Source organism: Hemicordylus capensis, chromosome 2 (assembly GCF_027244095.1).
Source record: "Hemicordylus capensis ecotype Gifberg chromosome 2, rHemCap1.1.pri, whole genome shotgun sequence".
In the NCBI taxonomy this organism is placed as follows: domain Eukaryota; kingdom Metazoa; phylum Chordata; class Lepidosauria; order Squamata; family Cordylidae; genus Hemicordylus; species Hemicordylus capensis.
This window is the reverse complement of record NC_069658.1, coordinates 332,010,549-332,034,465: the sequence shown is the minus strand read 5'-3', so window position 1 is coordinate 332,034,465 and position 23,917 is coordinate 332,010,549. Positions and strand designations below refer to the sequence as shown.

General features: G+C 40.0%; 1 protein-coding gene across 2 annotated transcripts; it reads right to left on the bottom strand.

Annotated features, from left to right (window-relative positions):
- Positions 1 to 34: 34 nt before the first annotated feature.
- KIAA1191 (KIAA1191 ortholog) lies at positions 35 to 15,539 on the bottom strand. Of its 2 annotated transcripts, XM_053287813.1 has the most exons (9): positions 15,306 to 15,539; positions 13,028 to 13,117; positions 12,697 to 12,772; positions 11,200 to 11,390; positions 9,764 to 9,890; positions 8,084 to 8,208; positions 7,102 to 7,208; positions 6,640 to 6,788; positions 35 to 1,585 (listed from the first exon to the last, which is right to left on the bottom strand). In XM_053287813.1, the coding sequence occupies exons 3-9, from the start codon at positions 12,722 to 12,724 to the stop codon at positions 1,377 to 1,379; spliced, it is 936 nt and encodes a 311-aa protein (XP_053143788.1). In that variant the 5' UTR covers positions 12,725 to 12,772; positions 13,028 to 13,117; positions 15,306 to 15,539; the 3' UTR covers positions 35 to 1,376. The 2 variants fall into 2 exon arrangements, with proteins under 2 accessions (XP_053143788.1, XP_053143789.1); XM_053287814.1 differs by lacking the exon at positions 13,028 to 13,117.
- Between the last annotated feature and the right edge of the window lie 8,378 nt (positions 15,540 to 23,917).

The following is a 23,917-nucleotide window of genomic DNA, read 5'->3' as shown; positions in this document are numbered from 1 at the left end:
AGTGATACATGAGCATGAAACATCACAAAATAAATTAAACACCAACAAAAAAATTGTTTACTGTGTACAAGCAGTGATGGCAATCACCAACAGAGTAGACAAAGCCAGGATGCTATCAAGCAAACACAGATGTTGCCATTCTAGTGGGGGAATGAGAGATGAAGCTAGGTGAGACATCACTAAGCCACTTTGCTACATCACCACCCACATCTTGTAAAAAGCGTATTTGGATTTAGATAAGATGCAGACCCTCTTTGAGGCATAAGAGAAGTTAGTGAGGAGGTCTCAGTAAAACATGCTATTACACAAAAGTTTAACTGATACACTAAAGTTGCCATCTCACCGCTGTAAAACCAACCAGTGGCTAAGAGTTGACCAAAAAAAGAAAAGATTTGCATCAACTGTTACTAGGAATGTTCACACAAAGTGAGCATCTGAATTCAAAGTTCCCCATGCTATCACAAAATTATCTTCACTTTGGATCCTTCTACCTGCCATGATAGCATAAAAGAGTGGTCAATGTCCCCTTTTCCAAAAACTTTATTCCCATTTTCCATGCTTCTCCCAACTAACGCCACTAGGAATTCCTAAAGCCCCAAGGACAAATTGCCACATTTCCCTTTTTGTTTAGAAAGCAAAGAGATTGTTACTATGCCAGGAATGAAAGGACTTGGTCATGGGGCTATTGCCCAAATATGACAGGCTGTGCTGAATCATCTGAAGTTAAGAATAAAGAATAAAGCACGTACTTCACACCAGACACAGAATAGTCATGTTTCACTATGAAAAATGACCATTTCTTTTTACAATTAAGTATCTCAAAACACTGATCTCTTACAAGTGGAAACAGCCAACCGGTAAGTCCAAGTTTGAAGCAGGCTACTGAATTCATCCAGGAACAACTCTTGATAGAATAGACTTCAGTTAATACTAAATTCCCCTAAAATGTTGAAATTAATTATTTAGACTCAAAGTAATATGCTGTTCCTCAGTAATCTCAGGTGGATAAGCAGATGTCTATGCCATAGCCAACAGCAGCCCAGGTATCAAGCCAAAAAAAATTCCAGATTGATAGTTTCCCTTTGTGTGCGTACACACACAATTTGACTATACAAAGAAGCACAAGGCTTGGATGGCAGAAATTCAGAAGCAGGATGGTTGTGATTTGGTGGTGTATAAAAGACCTCCAAGAAGGAAAAAACCATACGTACAGAAAGTTGCCCAGATCTTGGTTCATCACCATCTACAATGCTGAACTAAGAGCGAGACTTGCCTATATCAATCGTTTATGAAATGAATGGGAAAGACAACCTACGACCATTTAGTCCATTATTAAATATTAACAACATCCTCCTGTCTTTTCAGTTGAGATGTTCCTAGAACCCAGTGGGGGTAAGCACATTCAGGTCCCGTGGTTTGAGGTTATGAGAACGTGGTGATCGTCTTTTTTCTTCCATAACGGGAATGTCCATCTTGGGGGGCTTGAATGCTGTGGAGTCCTCTGCCATCCTGGTGGCCTGGGCACGCATTAGCTCCATGGGGGATGGCTTCTGGGCGCCCTTATAGGCCTGGATGGTAAAGCCCCCTGAAGGAAGAATAGGAAAGAAGAAAGCAAAATCAACAAGCCACCACACAGGTCAACTCTGTATATGTATAGCTGCCTGTTGCACACTCAAGACAAACAACTGGTATTTTACAAGTTCCCAGCCTAACTGCTATCAGTTCTATGCTATGTGACAGCTTTCAACATATTCCTATGACTGCATTCAGATGAACAAGCTACCACTGAAAACTGCAACTGAAGCATCCCTACTGGTATGGTATTTATATTTAATATCTATCTCTCTTACGTATACCTACCCATCGCTAATCCCATGCATGGCAGTTCTCATGAGAGTTCACAAGCAAGCTGCTGGGAGGGGAAGAGGAAAGCGGCGGTGTTGTGCAGGCAGGCAGGCAAAGAGAAAGTGGTGGCAGTGGGCAGGAGGGAGAAAATGCCAGCGGGTGGTTGGGAGGGAGAAGACAGCAGTGGTGGGCGGGCAAAAAGGGAGAAGGCTGCAGGCGGACAAAGAAAACGGCGCTGGCCGGGGGGGGGGCAGCAGTGGCAGGCAGGGAGAACACGGTGATGGTGACAGTCGGGGAGAACTGGAAGTGCAGATGCTCTGCACCCAGCCCAGCTAGTATGCTATGTTTGTGTTATGTAGGATTTAACGATCACCGAAGATTCAGCAGTTCTGGGAAATCAGCATTAAAGGGACAGTGTTTAAGGGAATATTTTTACACACTTCCTGAGCAGAAAAGTGGTTCGAGCACCTTTGTTTATTGCATAAACATTACTGAGCAACAAGGGACATCACAGAACTCAGTAGGTAAGAGCTCAGTAAAATTGTGTTCATTAACTACAGAAATGAGAAAGTTAAGGTAAGGGAGTAGGGAGAAGAATAGTGTGTTTGTCTGTACAAAAGGGACAGGCTGCACTTGAACCAAGATGGAACCAGACTGCTGGCACTTAAAATCAAAAAAGTTGCAGAGCAGCTTTTAAAATGACAACCGGGGAATAGCTGACAGGAGCTGGACAATATCGAGTTCAGCAAATGCCATCCTTTAAAGTGTGTGGGTGCAAAGGATTCAGATAAAAACAGAAGGCAACAGAGCAGAACCACATAAAGAGCAGACAGAACACTGTGACAGCTTGTCTAAGAGTCCAAAGAAAGATAGCATACACCAGGTAAGAGATTCAGCATCTAGGTGCTTATATACCAATGCCAGAAGCCTCCGAGCCAAGATGGGTGAGCTGGAGTGCTTGGTTGCTAATGCAGAAACAGATATAGTGGGCATAACAGAAACATGGTGGAACAGTGAGAACCAGTGGGACACTGTTATCCCTGGATATGAAATCTACAGAAAGAATGGGGAGGGACACCTTGGAGGTGCAGTAGCACTGCATGTTAAAGAAGGGATAGAATCTAACAAGGCAGAAAACTTAGGAGGACCGGAGTCTTCCACATAAACCCTGTGGGTGACAATACAAGGCCTGAAAGGAAATACGATACCAAGGACATGCTATCGCCCTCCAGATCAAAATGCTGAAAGTGACTGGGAATTGCAGGAGGAAATCAGGGAGGCGTCAAGGAGAGGCAGGGCAGTAATAATAGGTGACTTCAATTACCCACACATAGACTGGGTAAATTCAGTCAGGTCATGACAAAGAGGTCAAATTTCTAGATATGCTTAATGACTGTGCCCTAGAACAGTTGGTCTTGGAACCAACCAGAGAGAAGGCGACCTTGGACTTAATCCTGAGTGGCACCCAGGACCTGGTGCATGATGTCAGTGTCATCGACCCTTTAGGGAACATTGACCATAGTGTGTTCAAATTCAGCATACATGCAGGGAGAGAATCACCAAGGACACAGATAATACAGATATTTTGTATTTCAGAAGAAGAAACTTCTCCAAAATGAGGAGTATGATGAAAAGAAAGCTGAAGGAAAAATCAGGAGAGTCACTTCACTCCAGAATGCATAGAGTTTACTCAAAACCACAATATTAGAAGCCTGGTTAGATTGTATACCCAAAAGGAGGGAAGGTACCACTAAGTCCAGGAGGATGCCAGTATGACTAACAGGTAACATCAAGGAAGCCATAAAAGGGAAGAAGACTTCCTTCCAAAATTGGAAGGCCTGTCCAAATAAAGAGAACAGAAAGGAACACAAACTGTGGCAAAATAAATGCAAGGCGACAATAAGGGAGGTGAAAAGAGAGTTTGAGGATCATTTAGCTAAGTATCAAGGGGAATAACAAAAACTTGGGAGGCAGTTGGACCATTAGACAATGAGGGAGTAAAAGGGATTATTAAGGAGGGTATGGAGGTTGCAGAGCTCAATGAGTTCTTTGCGTCTGTCTTCATGGTAGAGGATATTGAACATATACATGTCCCTGAACCAGGCTTTTCGGGGATGGAGGCTAAAGAATCAAGGTAGATAGAAGTGATAAGAGATGATGTCCTAAACTGTCTGGAAAAATGGAAAACTAGCAAATTGCCAGGGCCGGATGGCATCCATCCAAGAGTCCTCAAAGAACTCAAATGTGAAATTGCCGACCTCCTTGCTAAAATATATAACTTATCCCTGCAATCAGGCTCTGTACCGGAGGACTGGAAAGTAGCAAATGTAACACCGATTTTTAAAAAGGGATCCAAGGGCAATCTGGGAAATTACAGGCCAGTTAGCCTAAATTCTGTTCCAGGTAAATTGATGGAAAGCATCCTCAAGGATAAAATCATAAAGAAAATAGAAGAACAGGACCTGCTGTGAGAGAACCAGCATGGCTTCTGCAAAGGGAAATCTTGCCTCACAAACCTTTTGGAGTTCTTTGAGAGTGTCAACAAGTGTGTGGATCAAGGTGATCCAGTTGACATAGTATACCTGGACTTCCAAAAAGCTTTCAACAAAGTTCCTCATCAAAGACTCCTGAGGAAACTTAGCAGTCATAGGATAAGGGGACAAGTACATGTGTGTATTGCTAACTGGTTGAAGGACAAGAAACAGAGGGTAGGTATAAATGGAGAGTTTTCACAATGAAGGGAAGTAAGAAGTGGGGTCCCCCAGGGATCTGTACTGGGACCGGTGCTTTTTAATTTATTCATAAATGATCTAGAAGTAGGTGGCCAATTTTTTTAAAAAAATTATATTTTATATCCCGCTCTTCCTCCAAGGAGCCCAGAGGAGTGTACTATATACTTAGGTTTCTCCTCACAACAACCCTGTGAAGTAGGATACCAAACTCTTTCGGGTAATGAAATCCCAAACGGATTGTGAGGAGCTCCAAAAGGATCTCTCCAAACTGGGTGAGTAGGCAATTAAATGGCAAATTTGGTTCAATGTTGGCAATGATGCACATTGGGACGAAAAAAACCCAGCTTCAAGTATACGCTGATTGGATCTGAGCTGTTGGTGACTGACCAGGAGAGGGATCTTGGGGTCGTGGTAGACAGCTAGTTGAAACTGTCGACCCAATGTGCGGCAGCTGTTAAAAAGACAAATTCCATGCTAGGGATCATTAGGAAAGGCACTGAAAATAAAACTGCTAATATTATAATGCCCTTATACAAAACGATAGTGCGGCCATACCTGGAGTACTGCGTACAATTCTGGTCAGATCTAAAAAAGGACATTGTAGAACTGGAAAAGCTGCAGAAGAGGGCAACCAAGATGATCAGGGGCCTAGAGCACCTTTCTTATAGGTATGTGCATGGACCGGTCCGGAGCCCATTCTAAGGGCCTCCAGACCAGCCCAGACCTGGGACCACTTCAGCAGTTTGACACTGGTGGGGGTGGGTGGGGTGGATCTTTAAGGGTGGGGGAGGGTGTACTCCCCTCCCACCGCTTTTCCCCCTCCAGCTCTCCCCGCTTTGTAAGCATTTGGGTCGGCAGGGTCCGTTCCTGCCGCCCTACCCCCATTCCTCCTCAAAAGGCTTCAAAAGCCTCACTGCGCGTGCACACGCCGCCCGCACACATCACGTCCTGTGTCACGTGCGTTGTCGAGCGTGTGTGCAACATACACATGCACAATGAGGCTTTTGAAGCCTTTTAACAAGGAACACGGGTAGGGGTGGCAGGAAGGTACCCTGCCACCCCAAATGCTTACAAAGCGGGAAGCGCAGGAGGGGTAGGTACACCCTCCCCCGCCCTTAAAGAGCCCCCCTCCCCAGTGCCAGACCAGTTCCATGCACACCACTACTTTCTTATGAGGCAAGGCTACAACACCTGGGGCTATTTAGATTAGAAAAAAGACAACTGCGGGGAGACATGATAGAGGTTATAAAATCATGCATAGTGTGGAGAAAGTGGATAGAGAGACATTCTTCTCCCTCTCACATAACATTAGAACCAGAGGTCATCCCATGAAATTGATTGCCTGGAAATTTAGGACCAGCAAACAGAAGTATTTCTTCACACAATGCATAATCAACTTGTGGAATTCTCTGCCACAAGATGTGGTGACAGCCAACAAGCTGGATGGCTTTAAGAGGGGTTTGGATAACTTCATGAGGAAACGTCTATCAACGGCTACTAGTCGGGAGGGCTATATGCCACCTCCAGCCTCAAAGGCAGGATGCCTCTGATTACCAGTTGCAAGGAAGTAACAGCAGGAGAGAGGGCATGCCCCCAACTCCTGCCTGTAGGCTTCCAGTGGCATCTGGTTGGCCACTGTGTGAAACAGGTTGCTGGACTAGTTGGGCCTTGGGCCTGATCCAGCAGGGCTGGTCTTATGAACTCAATGTTTGATTTTTTGACTGACTTTTGAATGTAGTATTAAAATCTTGTTCCACAAGACTGCAGATAGATGCAAATAGTATCCAGGGAATCTGTATCTAGACTCCCTATTCAAATTTGCTATACATTTTTCCTTCTTACATGTAAGAGTCTTCATAAGCCCAACTCTTCCTTCTTCAAGCCTTTGATCTTTATTGGAATACCACCACAATCCATTCTTAAGCATGCTACTGCAAGCGAATACAAAGCCAAAGCTGTACTCTGGATCTTAATTTCTCTGCTACACTGGTTCTCTGAAGTGCAAGTACATTCAAGCCATCATCTTCTGATGAAGATGGCACTTTCTTAAAAAGTACTATACCTGATTCAGTGGTGGATTTCTGGAGAGCTCTAGGTCCAAACAAGCTCCATTTTTCAGATGGTACTTTATCACTGTCCCCACTGCTGGAATCCATGGAAGGAAAATCTGGACCAGTGATGGAAGTTGAGGTTCCCTGACTAAACCAGCCCCTAAAGTGAAATAATAAATTAAGAATAAGTAACTGGAAGAGCAGTCTTCAGTAGTACTGGACAGCCACAACCAACCAATCCCAAAATAAGAGGTCTCATTCTAGGCAAGTTTATAGCTTCATTAAGGGAAGTCCAAAGGAACTGTATGCAAGGTATTTCACACCAAATCCACCCAGAAGAAAAGGATTGTGGTGCCGTTAGAAACAGATGTGAACAGATGCAAAACCCAAAGGACACAGAGATTCCTAGGCACTACCTGAGACGAGTAAAAACCACCTACTGGGAAGCAAGGTCCCATCTGTGGAAAATATACCTGTATGTGCGCTTGGGAGAGGAATGGGGAGTGCTGCTTGGAGTGGATTGGGCAGAAGAGGCCTGTTTATCTTCTTTTGACATTTCTCCACTTTGCATCTTTAAATTCTGTTAGAAAGGGTAAAGACGTGCAATTGGAAGCATTCTGAATCTAGCAAGTGAACAAAGTTAAACTATTTCTTTCATTAGTTAAGCTTAGTAAAAATTTATTAAAGAGTTTGCATGCAAAGATTAGAGTTTGTTCAGTACAACCTCAAAACCAGTTACCTAGCTTCTCCAAGAGCTTCTAGAGCTAATTGAGAGTTTTCTGCCTTGAGATCATTGGCTACATTCTGAGATTATGCCATCTCTCAAGTCACACTGCTCTCTAATATTGTGGTAAATATTCAACTTAACCTGATGGCCAAACAAGGACAGAATATAGAGGTTTTTAGTTATACATAATTCTGTGCTCCATGGCAGAAAAGTAGGCTATTGTGCAATGAAAACAAATATTTACACAATTAGTTTCATTGCTAATGCCGCATTCGTACTGAATTGAGAATTCACTTCACTGTATTTGGCTTAAACTTGGTTCAAGAGCTCTTAACTGTCTTACATTACAAAGTTACAGAAATGTATTCTTAAACATATGACCCAGACAATCTACTTAAACAGAAAAACAGATAAATCATATTTATATACTGCCCTTCCTAAAGTGGCTCAGGGTAGCTTACATTAAAATTAAACACACAACATAATTTAAAAAAACATTTAAACCAGATTAAAATTAAAAACTATCATTAAAAGCCAGGCTTAAAAAGATGGGTCTTTAAGGCTGTCCGGAAGGCCTCCAAGGAAGATAATCCTCTTATACCCATGGGAGATAACCCTCTTATTATCCAGTGACACCCAAACATCCCATCCCTTGACATCTAGTTCTGTAGAGTAGTAGCTGACTACCTCCACCAGAACTGAAGCACAGATGGACCCAAACACCTTACATGGAGTGACTCAGCCACACGATGGTATTTTGTCTCCTCTGCAGCGAGGCCCTTGTGGGGAGTATATCCGGCATCTCTCAGCCCTGCCTGCTGCTCAAAGCGTTGAATGCTCTCCTGAGTTTGTTCTAGAATGGACAACAGGACACACTCATACAAGCCACAAAACTCTGCTGCCTGCCACAGGTTTCTAAGAGGCAATGTCATACAACCTACATAATTACTAGAAAGGATAAAGTACAGAGGAAGACATTTCTTTAAGCCATCCACCTCAGAGTAACAAAGCTTGTTCTGAAATATTCTGGGGACTTTCATCATTCTAACTAATGAGAACAAGCCGTACTTGTTTATGAGAGACTAAAGAGCAGCAGAGCAAGATAATGTTGAACTATGTCTATTGCCCTGGCTACAACAGATTACATATTTCTTGGCTCCAGAGTCAGATGTGCTAAACTTCTATTGGATCACCTTTTGTCATGTTCTAATGAACTTAACCTGAACAGTCATGTGTACAAAAAACAAATGATTGGCCAAGAGAGAAACAACCAGGTGCAGAGGTGACAAATGACCCTGGAATGCCAAAACATAGTGCTGCTGTCCCCCAAGCTTTCAGGTCAGAAACATTACCCCTAACACTGCTTCACCATTATTTTTAAGCATAGGCCTAATGTACTCCTTAGGTGAATGATGCAGTCAGTATTAACCCCCACCCCACCCCCAGCTACAATACAAGTTTAGAAAAGTCATGTCATTCTTAAGTACTAAAAATATCTCCAGATATTATTTCTTAAATGTAGAGGAAGCACCTTTCACTGCTTTACAGCATGTATGCCAGTGTATTTTAACTAATGTGAGGAAAGCAAACACACCACTCTGCTCAGGATGACAGTGTTTTGAGATTAGCTTGATCTCATGGAATTTGCAGAATTAAGCAGAAGAATAAAACTCCACTGGGCCTCCTACTGTTGCATTTGCTAGACTGCCATCTAACAATGCTCAACCATGCCTGTTCTAGGGATATTTCACACTAGGGGCTTCCAAAGTGGTAAGTAATCACAAACCCAGATAGTGAAAACAATGGTTAGCTGGTAAAGCTTTTGATTATAACCAAGTCATGCTGATTCAACCATATGAGACTATAGCCTACATATGACATCCACCCATTAGCAAGAGAGAGAACATCATGACAAGAGCCTACTGAGTTTCTAGGCTTAACTCATAATTATCTCTAGTAGGGCACGTTTGTGGTTTTCCTCAAAAAACAACAGCTAATACAAGAGTGCCAACAAGCTGCCTTCCACATCTTCAGTTTAGGACCACATTTATTGGATAAATGAAATGAATTTGCAAGCTCACAAGTAAAAGCTGGTAGTACTAGCTCTACCAACCCTGTCACAAAAATCTAGTTAAGTGCTGCAGCACTTGTGGGGAACCAACTTTCAATCCTTTATTCTGTTAGATTGCAACCTCTAGCTTCAGGTACTCAACAGGGTCAAAATCTCAAGGAAAGGAATTTACAATTTGGCCCTTACAGCACTTTGTTTAGAATTTAAAGAACTTGTCCCCTTCCAATAGGACATCTAGTCTCTTGGTAAGGCACTCTAACCACATAACCGGGCAATTGTCTATGTTGCAAAACTCTATGACCAAACTTGCCTACTACAAGGATTCAAGAGCTCTTACTTGTAATGAGAGAATTCATGAGGATGTGGGTGGCCTTGGTCTTCACCACTGGAACCTTGTTCACAGTCTCAGTGGATGATGAGGATATTATGGCAGATGGATACATGTTAGTCTCCCCTTCCTCAACCTGTGCAAAGGAAGCCAGGTAGAGTTTGAGGAGAAAGAGGGAATGTTATCTCAGGAGCACCTCACACTTCTCCTGATCCTCATGGGAATGAGTTTTGGAACTACAACTGCAGTAAGTGAAGCATGCAAACAGACTGAACACAGAGCTCAGAACAAGATTTCTTCACTCACTATTCTTCATTTTCATTTTCTTTAAAGTTATCTCCCCATCTCATTCTCCGGTCCAAGATAACAACTATGACTCTCAAACTACTACCTGGTTCTGAAGAGTCAAAGCACAAATCAGAATGATGATAATTATAATGTTCCGTTACTTCCCCTGCTGCAGCCTTTCAATCCTCATTAAAATGTTCCATATTTTAAAAAGGCACACCATGCTGAAACAGAGTAACTTGCATCAATGGAAGATATTCAAGTTGTTCAAGTTGAACAGATGGTCATATCTGGGGTTCTGAATGGCAGATTCCCAAATTGCCTCATGAGTTACTATTCTTCCTGGATTCCAGGTAATGATGATAAAACATTAACACATCAACTTGAAGAGCTTAAAAATATGCACTCCAAGCTCACACTAAGATGCAGCGGAAGAACCAGTACTGAATCCTTGCTGCAACCTGAACAAAAAATGTATTTATTACTGCCTCGTGGTCAGAATTAGAAAGTAAGTTGTACAGCAAAGCTTTATGTTAACTTTTACAGAATGATTAAATTGGGGATATACTTTTGCCTCTTTTTATTAAAAATATGCAGTACATCTAATCAGTGTTCCCTCTAACAGCGATTCCCAGATATAGTTGACTACAACTTCCATAACCCCAAGCAAAAGTCATTGCAGCTGGGGATACTGGGAGTTGTAGTCAACATCTGGGAATCCTTGTTTGAGGGAACACTGCATCTAATGTTTGCAAACTAGAATATGCAGTCCAAAGCAATACTTTTTTCAGGCTTTCATAGGCAATAATTCACAAAAAATGAAGACTTTACATGTCTTCCTTTAGGGTTACTTTGACCAAGCATCACACTAGCTTTCTGCTGTGGCACATTTTCAGTGAAATTTCACCAAACCTGACCAATTAGGCCAAATAAATTATTTGCAAACAAGTATTTCCTCACAATAATGTTAGCCAAAAGGAAAAAAACACCCTTCAGAGCAACAGATGGACACCAATCTTGATGCCCTCGAACATAATTAATTTTAAGTGGTTAGTTTATACAAGTGGTTGCCCTCTCCTCTCTCAATCCTGGGATAATACAACTGAAATTTATCAGGAACCTCATGCTAGCTTTGCATCACTCTAGAGACAACATACCTTGGAAAGTTCCTCATATTTGCGTTCTGGGATGATTGGCTGTTTCCATAGGATATTGGAGGACATATTTGAAGGAGGAGGAGTCATTGGTGCTGTATCCTCCAGGGCATCATCATAACTAAATGCCCGACGGTAGATTCCAATTGGCTGGGACATCTTTCCCAAAAGCCCTCCAGAGCCATGCTCAATAGCTAAGAACAGAGACAGGAGATTTCACAGTGGATGGCATTTTAGAGCTTTGCACAAAATGTAGTACAGATCACATTAGCTCTCCTCATGATATGAGTATTCCTTTTAGAGGAATTTCCATTTTAAAAACCCTGGGATCACTCCAGTGAGATCTTTCAGTATAATAACTGTCCAAGCAGCAACTATGCAGAAAAACTTTCAGGATCAGCATTACGATCTTTCTAGAAAACATTTTGATGTAGCTCAACAGGGCGTGTCATTCCTCCGAATGAATCAAGAAAAGTTGTGCCACACTAAAATCTAAGTTTGGCCTAATAAAACCCTTTCAACAATTAAGAGAGTTAAGGTTGCCACCAGGGCTGGCAAATTTCTATGCTAAAGTTCCTAGAAAAACTGGTTGACATCCTGACTAAATTTATTCAAGAAAGTACCATTGAAATAAAAATGACACCTGACTAACTTGTCCTTTTAATTTCAATGAGACTTCCTCAAGTAAATTTAGTCAGGATGTCAGCGACTATTTCTTATTCAGTGATACTGCATATTAGCTCAATCACTTATCCAGTCCAGAACTGTTAAAATCCCAAACCCTCAATCTCAAATATCTTGAATGGAGAACCCTCTGACTTCACTGGTATTCTCTTCCACTTAAGACATTTGTGATCAGAGTGAAATAATTAGTTTCCTTTCAAAGATGTGCACATAGTCTAAAACTAAAAATATAATCCAAAAAAATACAAGACTGGAAAAATGTGATTCTGGTACCTATGGAACTGAAGTATTTTCTTGATAAGAGATTATTGTGGCCTGCCCAATTTCCCCAAAATAATGGTAGCCAAAAGTTATTATTCTCATATTCTAAAGCAAACAGCTTAAAAAAATGATTCAAACTTGCCGTTTGACATGAGTTAATTCCATACATGCCAATATCAGAACAATTAAGTATATAACACAATAGCTAGTCTGAAAGTGTCACTCCAGGAACAGAAGATTAGGTCAGAAGAATTCCTCTTATAAGAGCACTGCCACATTTTAGTAGGTTATGCTAGCAGCAACTGATAGCATCACTTAAGAGGGGGAAACTGATAAGATGCTCATTCACCTACACAGTTATATTATTGAAGCAATATACTACTAGCTTCAGAGCAAGAGTCAGACTTTATATGCATTTGTATGCAGCTTGATACAGCTGGACTCTCGAACAACGCTACTAATAAGTTCTTGAGAAATTTCAACCTGAGGCCTCATTTGATGTTTACCACCTTACAGAGTCAAAGAATTCAAATATACTTAGAAAATTAGTTTTACCAGGAACATCAGTTCGTCTTGAAGCCATGACTGCAGCTCCTGGCTATATGGAAATCCAGAACAAGGTTCCCGTTACCTAATAAAAATAGAAGGTATTTTCTATCTGCAAAAGTTACAATAGAACAAAGGACCCTGACCTACTATAAACCGACAGTTTCCTAACTATGCTCTCCATGTGTGTGTGTAAGAATGCAGGAGGACTAACAGACTTATTTAGAAGATTTAAAGCAATTTAAAAGGTATGTATAACCAAACACTAGAAATTCACCTGACTATGAAGAGTCATAATAAAATTCTCTTAAGATTTAAAAAAAAGCTAAACAAATCTTACCACAAGTTATGATGAAACAGATGTCAAAAAAGGATCATTCTGCCGCTGAAGTTGAAACTAGCAAAGCATCTCCACAAGCTTCCATGCAGACTGACAAAAATTCAGAAGCAAGAAATTCTTTACTAAAGTAGTAATAGACACTGTCTACAATTACAGCACAACTGTATATCTTATTTCAACACTATTAGGCATACTAAGGACATTTTAAACTGTTTAAAAATCTTTACACAGTAAATATTTTCATGGAGACAATAATGCACAATCCCAATGAACCTCTATGTGACATATGAAGCTGCCTTAAACTGAGTCCAACCTCTGGTTCATCAAGATTAATACTAGACTGACTGGAAATGGCATTCCAAGGTTTCAGTTCAGAGCCCTATCCAGTGTTTCTTCTAAGTTGTGTGCACGTGTGCGCGCACAAGTTTTTAAGACCACTCAGTGAATTTTAGATCCCACTCAGATTTAATCAGGAAGGTCCCACTCTGAACGCATGTGTGCACACACTGCCTTGATACTGCCGCACAGAACAAAACTCATTCTGCCCACGAATGAATAACATTAGAGAAAACACTGGTCCTACCCAACCTATCAGATTTGGGAATTTTGTAACTTTTGAAGTTACCTTAGTTAGCTACCAGGCCAACTATACCAAAGCAACTTGCACTTGGCTAGGCTGTCAATTACTTGTAAAAACATGGGTTAGCATATTAGTGTTGCAATGACATACAATCTTCATAGGAAGCACACTGCTTCAACACTGAATCTGATACCAATCAGCATCTGTGCAAGAGGAGCTTCATTCACACCTGGTTTCATATTAATCCGAAGAACTTCAACACAAGAAAAAGCATTCAATAATAGTGCTTTGGCCTTGAATTAAACACCACAGACTCAACAAGTAATCTGGTATTTTATACCACACACCAGGATTTAACCTCAAAAAATATGCAACTATAAATCTCATTCTTTTACAACAAGTAGGTTATTTCCATCAGAAAAATTCAGCCTTTTTACAGACAAATTCCCACAATAGTAAAACTAACAGAGAGGGTGTGAGACCCACCGCAAGTGGTGCCCAAGGTTGCGCATTTTACATAAGAACACTTTCCCTTCAAAGATCCCTCTAACTACCTGACTGCAAAGAGGAGTACATCCCCTCATAGCAACATATTTGCAGCCTTGCACACAACTGAAGAAGCTAAGTAGTACTGTAAATGTAGTTACAGGGGAGACTGCAGGTATGGTAGCAATAAAAAGCCACTGAAGTAGTCTTGTTCACCTTCTACACACAGAGCACAGGAATTTGTGAGCCAGCATGGTGTAGTGGTTAAAGTGCTAGACTAGGACCAGGGAGACTCGAGTTCCAATCCCCATTCAGCCATGATACTTGCTGGGCCAGTCACTTCTCTCTCAGCCTAACCTACTTCACAGGGTTGTTGTGAGGAGAAACTTAAGTATGTAGTACACCACTCTGGGCTCCTTGGAAGAAGAGCAGGAAAAATAAAATAAAATAAATTCCAGCACCATGACCAAAGCAAGTCAATTAAATTAAAATGGATGTTTCCTACCAAAATCCTAAGTGAGAGAGGAAGAAGGAAAAGAAAGCTAAGTGTAGATTGTTAACTTGTGGGCAAGACCTTTTCTTTTTTATTGTTACTGTAGAGCACCTAGCTGTTGATGTGCTTTATACATTATTACTACCATTATTACTATTGTTATTAAGCACTATCAGCTTATAACTCCGTTCAGCAAGTACCAGCCTCAAGAAAAAGCATGCTGGAATTTGGCTAGACAGCCTAGCTGGCTCAATCCACCAACACCAACCATTCCTTTTAACAAAGGAGAGAGAAACTGTAAACAAAGACAGGTAAGAGTAGGCAACAGGGGCATGCCTTAGCTATAAAGTACAGAGAGGGAGAGTTTTTTTCGTGCACAAACATGCACCGCGATTCAGATATTGCCCCTTGAATATCATCACAAAAAGCTTCTTCTGTCCAAGACTCAAGCGGTGGGTTTTGTTTTGAATGAGAAGACAAGTGTCACTCCTCCAAGCAAAGAGGGAAAGAAAAACCCCGGGAGAGCCGGACCCTACCAACCTCCAGCCTCGGCCACACCCCCACCACTCAGTGTCCTAACGTCGAAATACTCCGGGGAAAGGAGCAGGCCTTCAGTCCTCGGCCATTCGGCGAACAGCCAACCCCGCCCTCTGCTTGCCGGCCACAGCAAGGCCCCGCGGCGGCATCCCCCACTTGGCTGCCCGGCCTTCTTCCAGTACCTGGCTCGGGCCGCCCGCAGCCCCGGACTGGATCCACCCCAGTACTAACAAGCCCGCTGGGGCCGCGAGTCGGACGAGAGAAGAAGGTGAAGCAGTCCGCCCGCAAGCAGACGCACTAGGTCAGCGAGGCTGGAAGGCGCCATGGCGCAGCCCGAGCCTGGGAAAATAGCGCAGACCGGCCCAATCTGGCTCCGCAATGCCACGGCGGATAACAACAGCGTCAACTAAGAAGCCGCCCGCGGAGGGGGCTCTATAAGTAAACTTGGGATCTCGCGAGAGTTCAACTCAGTAGCCGTTGGTTCTTTCTCTCTCTCTTCCCAGCCCCGCCTTCCCCCCCCCCCCCCCCCGCGCTCTAGTCTGTGCTCCATCTCCTCTCGAGCTCTGTAACTTCGGGTTTTAGAGCCGGGTTAGGGTACTAGTAAATGCTAGGCGCTGTCGTTCTGTGGCTTGGTTTGCGTAACGGGGCTGAATGGTGGGTTGCCGGGCCATTGTCCTTCCTAGATCAGCAGTCTGGAGACTTAGTATGAAATTGGGATCTCGGAAAAATTTGTGTATATGGCAAATGAGCTAGCCATCTTTACACCTGCCTGTGTTATGCCTTAACATGTAGCCCGAATTACAACGCATTTATAACCTGTGTACAGAGTGCACTTGTACAGATTTTCACGTTTTGTTCAACACATATACAGGTTAGGAGTACACCTCCTATCTCCTGTGTTTGAGGGAGACTGTATCCAGGTTCATCTTTAAATGAACACATGTGCAGCTATTCAAGTACACAAATGTACTTGTGTACAGACCCCTGTATGCATATACAATGTCATATATGAATAGAGCCCTTATGTCAAAACCCGACAAGAATCTCTTTTCTTACTGAAGCAGCTGTAAGCTTCTCTGTGTTGAAGTGCCTTCCTTGATTCATATAACCACTGAGAAAAATAACCATCTAAACTTGTGTTGACTTGCCTTGGGCAGGCCAGCTATGTAGACTATAAAAAGGCTGACTAAAAATCAAATGGAGGAGCAGGTGGAGACCTGAAGAAAGAGTTATCACTTTGACAGTTGTTGTCTTGATGCTCAATTAGAAATAAATCAGACGCCATCAAGTAGCCTGATCTGTTGCATATGTGGCCAGAATTTCATACTCAAGGCCAATTGCCAGAATTAAAGGATGAAGTTGTGTTTTCTGTGAATGCACAAAGGCTGCCTTAGTTTCACTCATTTCAAATGCAGTGTACACTATGAATGCAAGTATATGTGCAATATGCTCCCATTTGAAGGTTCATCCAATGAGGCATACAAAGTGACACTACTTTGCAGGATGTATTTGGTAAGACAGCCCATATGTCTGTTCATCTCCCAGGTACTGTACGAACGAGCCAGGCCAGAGCAAAGCCTCTCTTATTCAGTCAAATTACTATTTACCCATCTTGTCTCAGACTGCTTTGCAGCCAATGAAACACCTATCTCCATCCTAAACAGGATACCAGATTCTATACTATGCTTAGAGACTCCCCAGAGAGGAGAGAGCTTTCCCACCATGAAAGAAATCTACCTTGCTCATGCCCAGGATGCATCTTGCCTTTAGGTCCTTTTTTTAAAACTCTCTTTATGAGTTGGATTGCAATCTAAGGAACTAAATGTATTCTCCCTTGGGAATATAATTGTCTACATTGGTTGTTAAATACTTTCCAGACCATTCAATCTCAGTCTTTACATTTCTAAATAAATGCATTTTAATAACAATAGAGAAAGATTCCAATATCTCCTCTGCTTGATGTCAGGAAAACTTTATACAGTAGGAATGGCTAGCCAAACAAACAGGTGTTAAGAGCTTCCATGCACAATAAAATGGCTCCTTTGGGTCACTCTCACAAAATTGATAAGCCTCATGGAGGAAGCATAGGTAATTCTTCAATAATGACTGGTGAAGTTTTAACACAGAGAAAAATTTATCAGAGTTCATAACCAACTTCACAACCATAAATTTTAATAGAGCTAGACTGAAATAAATTGATGGTATATTTCTACCTTCACTTTTCAGCCAGGAAAACAAACAAATGGATCATAGAACAAATCAGTCTAGAATTTTCACTTGAGGCACAAATGACCAGGCTCAAACTATCATACCTCGGACATATTATACGAAGATCCAGCTCCCTTGAGAAGCCCATAACGCTCGGAAAAGTTGAAGGAAAGAGGAGGACAACCAGCAGCAAGGTGGATGGACTCAATTACAACAGCAATGAATGCACCACTGAGAGACCTTACAGGCCAAATTGAAGACAGATCATCCTGGAGACAATCTATCAGGTTGTTTCTCCTCAGATGATTGGCAGGCTATTGGAAGGAAGTAATTCCAGCACTACCAGACAAGTAGCTAAATTTTGTAGTGTGCCCTCCGTTTGCATAAAAGCTTAATAACAGGAAAATAGGTGATGAATTTAAGGCCAGAGCAATTTTTGCAGCTACAGTGTGGCTAACTGCAGGTGGGCACGCAGGTATTGGGATCATTTGTATATCATCAGTAAAGCTAACAACAAAATTTTTCTGAGCTCCTGAATTGTTTAACCCCTCTCAGATTCAGGAGTCAGGAAGGCAACTGTTTAAATTTTGATCTGTATATAATAATCTCATAAGTATGAAATACTGCTGTCTCCTTTTATTCTTAGTTATGTATTTTTAGTAGTACTGGTGGGCCCACTTTTAGTACCTTGATCTATCTTCAGGAGGACTTTTTAAAATTTAATTGGTTTTATTGTTTGTAGTAGAAGTTTGATTGTTTTCTTTTCTACATTTGTTTTAATCTCATGCTGGTCGCTGACTGAAATAAAGAGATTTGATTTGATTTGAATCTATGTGACAGCACTTAATCTATCAATCGAACAATTGATCACTTTGTAACTAAACTTTAGCAACCACAGCCTCAGTGAAAATCTTGAAAATATGTTTAAAATTCATACTATCTATCTATCTTTCTATCTATCTATCTATTTATTTATTTATATTGTTAAATTTATATACCGCCTTTCGTTAAAAACAACCCAAGGTGGTTTACAGCAAAAATTTAAACAAAAGATGGTTAAAAAGACACAATTAAAATATTAAGTGAATAATATTAAACAAATCTGATTAAAAATTTAAAACAAAAGCATAAAAGCAATACAGAGTATAAAGAGCAGCAGCAGCAGGACTTCTGGTTCAGACGCTGACTGAGCAAGATGCTTCTCTTTGAGTCTCCAAGTCTCTGAGAGAAGACCTGCATAAAGTAATGGGGGGGCTCAATAACTACCCCCACCCCACTGGATTAACGTGGGAGGTGTAAAAGACTCGCCAGCCCGGAGAAGTCAGCTCCTGTTGCGAAGGGGCGCGGGGAAGCCGCAGACTCTTCGCACGAGTGGAACGACAGGGCTAGAGTCAAGGAGAGTTCTGCAGTGTGGAGTTCAGGCTGCCTGAAAACCAAGCTCGGAAGTGTTGCAATTTCTACTAAATGCCAATGGGGTAACAAAGGGATTTATTAAGAATCTCATCTAAAAGAACAAGGAAAATAATAACTTGCAAGAGAGCTTTACCCAACAATGTTTTCTAGCTGCCTTTGGATGCCAAGGTACAGTTGGGATACTATAGCTCTATATAGAGAGTGATTAAGACTTTAAAAGTATATCTACAGAGAAGAAGAGCTATATCTTTACAGTATTTTCTGAAGAGGGGGAGGTTTAACGCCCACTCTAACCTTTATGTCTTCAAACGGCTACCATTTCTGCTGAAGTAACTTATAGTGAACTAAATCTTCACAAAACTAGTCAAAGTAGTCTAAGATACCAAATTGTCAGTCTACAATCTCATTTTAAGTGTAAAGATTCGACATTGGACAACATGGAGGTGACTACAGTGAACTCCTGGGCATCTTGTGATGTTTTGAAGAGTGTGAAGTATAGCTTCTACCCTCTTTTTGGTATAGTTGATTCTGGGTGTGAGTCTACAAATACGAACTTGAGGAAACCTGTGTCTATATAACAGAGTGAACAAACGGACACACTTTGAGTAAAGAAGAACTCAAAAGAGTTAAAGGGTGAACTGGATTCAAAGTGGAAACTATACCTCCCCCTTTGAAGTTACAGGAGGGGTATACTGGCTAAAGAGTTAATCTTGTTGTAAATATCCAATTTGTTACTGCAGCCTTATATATCAGAATGTCAAAGAATAATAATACTCCAACTGGAACCCAAACTCATATGGCTAGAAGACTATCAGTGGGAATGATTCCCCAAGTGGAAAGGTCCACTGGTGAAATTTGGGAGCTGCTTCAAGCCATTAATAGTAAATTAGATACAAATAACGAAGTAGTACGGTCTATGGTTAATGATATGCAAACTCTTAAAGAGGATATACAACAGATAAAAGCAGATTCACAGGTCTTAAAGCAAGATATGTTGCAGTTGAATAAGGAGGTACAAGTGATGAAACAAGGGATCATAGACAATTCAAACAAATGTAACAACTTGGAAGAAATAAGTAAGAGAACGGTGGAGGATACTAAGCTAACTTCTAAAAAAGTAGAAGCTGTAAGTCAGGAGATAAAAGAATTGGAAAAGGAAAAGGAAGAGTTAGCCGACCAACTTGCAATGCTGCAAATGGCACAGAGGGAAAGAATGCTCAGAATAAGGGGAATCCCAGAAAGTACAACTCAAAATTTACTAGATGTTCTGACAAATGAATTAGCTAAACTCTTGCAGGTGGACATACCTAATATAGAAGGACTGGTTGAAAATGCCTACAGAGTAAATAACACTTTCGCAGTCTCCCATAAAGTCCCTAGAGATTGTGTAATTCAACTTAATTCCAAATCTACCCGAGATAGTATTATACAAGCCCATTTTCAAGATAAATGGGAAATTAACGGTCAAACTATAATGGTGATGAAAGAAATCCCAAAGAGATTTCTTATGAAACGAAAAGAATACAAAGATTTGACTGACATTCTAAAACAAAACAAAATCCCCTTTAGATGGGAGTTCCCTCAAGGGGTTGCCTTTACCTTTAAAAATAAGAAATATAGACTAACCGAAGACTTAAAAGTAAAACAATTTCTTCGTAGGTATAGGAATGATCTTCAGATTTCAGAGGACGTACAAAAGACACAAGGCGCTAAATAAGGGAGGAATTAGCAATATAAACAAATAGTCACTATGGAAATAAAATTCTTTTCTTTAAATGTAAATGGCTTAAATATAAAAACAAAACGCCAAAAAATATTTCATGATTTGAGAAAAAGGAAATTGGATTTGATTTGCCTACAGGAAGTGCATATAAGAAGGAGAGATAGAAAATATTTACAAAACAAAGCACTAGGTCAGCAATTTGAAACCCTAGATATTAAGAAAAAAGGGGCGTAGTTTTCTATATAAAAGACTTCCTAGAGCCAAAATTGTTATATAAAGATGACTATGGAAGAGTATTGGTGGTAGAGATAAAGGTTGGAGATTTAAAATACATAGTAGTCGGCATATATGCCCCTAATGAGGCAAAAGCAGAATTCTAAAGAAAATTGGAAAGACAACTAACAGAGATAGATAGGCAACGGATTATATTAATGGGAGACTTTAATGGAATTGTCTCAACGCAGGCTGACAGAGATACAACAGACTTGAGGAAAAATGATGGGAAATTACCAAGAGCTTTATTCAATATGGTTGAGCATTTTGGTTTACACGACATATGGAGAATTAAAAACTCAGATACGAGGGAGTATACTTTCTTTTTGGATAGGCACAAGACGCATACGAGAATAGACATGATTTGGGCCAGTGTAGACGTGTTGATAACAATTAAAGATATCGATATATTGCAAAGAATATTTTCTGACCATAATCCTATAGAATTAAAGTGGAAAATTGGAATAAAGAAAAATTATCAATGGAAATTAAATGAGTCCCTTTTGAATCAACCTAAAGTTGTGAAAGTAGGTTTACAAAAACTTAGAGAATATTTTTGAGATAAATTTAAAGGACAATCTACAAATGAAGACAATATGGGACGCAAGTAAGGCGGTGATGAGGGTTTTTTTAATTCAACAAAATGCATATTGGGGGGAAAAGAAACAAGAGAATAAGGATTTAATCCAGATCCAAATCAAAGATTTGGAAGGGAAACTGATTGGGGAAAAAGGTGATCAAACTTTGATTCAACACCTAAAGGTATTAAAACAGAAATACTCCATGTTGACGGTGGAGGAAATGGAAAGAAATCTAAAATTTTAAAAACAGAAATCTTTTGAACAGGCAAATAAACCGGGAAAATATTTGGCTTGGAAACTAAGAGTTGAACAGCAAAAGAACTATATAACAAGTTTGAGCACCTCCAGTGGTATTTTTAACCAACAGTCAATGATTAAAAGAGAATTCCACAAATACTATAAGGACTTTTATCAAAAAAGAAAGATTGAGTTAAATAAAGTAGAGCAATTTTTACAATTAAGAAACTTACCACAATTAAATTCTGAACAACGGGAAAAATTGAACTTTCCAATTTCTAATGAAGAAGTTAAGGATGCTATTAATCAAGCAAAAGGGGGGAAATCGCCAGGGCCAGATGGGCTCCCAATTATATATTATAAAACTTTTAGTGAAGTATTGTCCCAACCACTACAATGGACAATGAATGAAATTATGATGAAGGGTTGGTTTCCTGAGTCATGGAGGCAGGCGACTATTACATTAATACCAAAACCTGGTCAAGATACATCTTTGGTTAAAAATTATAGACAAATTTCCCTGCTTAATAACGATTACAAACTATATGCTTCTATACTTGCTAAAAGAATGGAGGGGGTCTTAGCAGAGTTAATTCATGAAGATCAGGCGGTATTTTTACCTAAAAGGCAAATAAAGGATAATGTACGAACCGTCTAGAATGTACTAGAATATTATGAAAAATATAATGACAAACAATTGGCCATGTTATTTTTGGATGCAGAGAAAGCATTTGATAATATCTCCTGGCAATTCATGTTGAAAACTTTGGAAACTGTAGGGTTTGGAGTTAACTACATAAGGGCGATTGGGTCTATATATTCTGAACAAAAAGCAAATATTAAGGTTAATGGAGAACTTACAGATTATTTCAGTATTCAAAAAGGTACTAGACAAGGTTGTCCCCTATCTCCATTATTGTTTATATTGGTTTTGGAAATCATGTGTAGGATGATAAGGGAAGAAACTAAAATACAAGGATTGACAATAGGGACACAAAGATATAAATTAAGAGCTTTTGCAGATGACATAGTGTTATTTTTACAAGACCCTTTAGAATCAATTGATACACTATTGGAGATATTAGAATCATATGGGAACCTGGCAGGGTTCTATATAAATAAAGACAAGACAAAGGTATTAACTAAAAACATGAACAAAGAAGACACTGAAAGATTTTCTTTGAGATCTAGTTTTAAAGTGGGGAAAAAGGTAAAATATCTAGGTGTGACACTTACCACAAACAATGCATTATTGTTTCAAAATAATTATATTAAAACTTGGAAAGAAATAAAGATGGATTTGAGCAGATGGAATAGACTGAATTTATCATTAAGTGGAAGAATTTCTGTTATTAAAATGAATGTTCTTCCCAAAATGTTATATCTCCTCCAGACGGTACCAATAATAAATTCAATGTCAATTTTCGTCCAATGGCACAAAGATGTAAGGAATTTTGTCTGGCAAGGCAAAAAACCAAGGATAAACTTTAAAAATTTAACAGATGATAGGAAGAGAGGAGGATTTGCACTACCAAATTTTAAGTTGTATTTCGAAGCGATATGCCTAACCTGGATAAAAGAATGGATTACATTAAGAAATCCAAGACTACTGGATTTGGAAGGATTTGATTTAAGATTCGGGTGGCATGCATATTTATTCTATGACAAGGTAAAAGTAAATAAAGAATTTTTAAATCATTATGTTAGAAAAAGTCTATATATGGTATGGATGGAAAATAAATTTTTGTTAGAAGCAAAAATCCTGCTTTGGGTATCCCCATTAGAAGTTATATCTAGAAAACAGAAAAATATGCAACAATCTTGGCCCACGTATCGACAATTGCTCGTCCTTCAAGGTGTAAAAAACGAACTTAAAAAGTTAGAACATGTGCAGGATTGGAATATTTCTTGGTTCCAATACCATCAAATCAATGCTTTATTTAAGCAAGACTGTAAAAGGGGTTTTAACCAACTAAAGTCAGAATTCAAACTACAGTTGTGTGATAAGGAATAAAAACTTGTATCCAGGATGTATGGCCTATTATTATTGGAAGATACAAGAATGGAGGTAGTAAAAACCTCAATGATTAAATGGGCCCAGGACCTTGGTTATAACATTGATTTGGAAAAATGGGAAAAACTTTGGATAAAAGATATAAAATTCACTCCTTGCTCTAATTTAAAGGAAAATATTTTGAAAATGATGTACAGATGGCATCTTACGCCCAAAAAGTTGGCCGTAATCTATAAGAATATGTCAAATAAATGTTGGAAATGTAAGAAAGAAGAGGGTTCTTATATATATTTATGGTGGACATGCAATAAATCGAGAGGTTATTGGGACTTAATATATAACGAA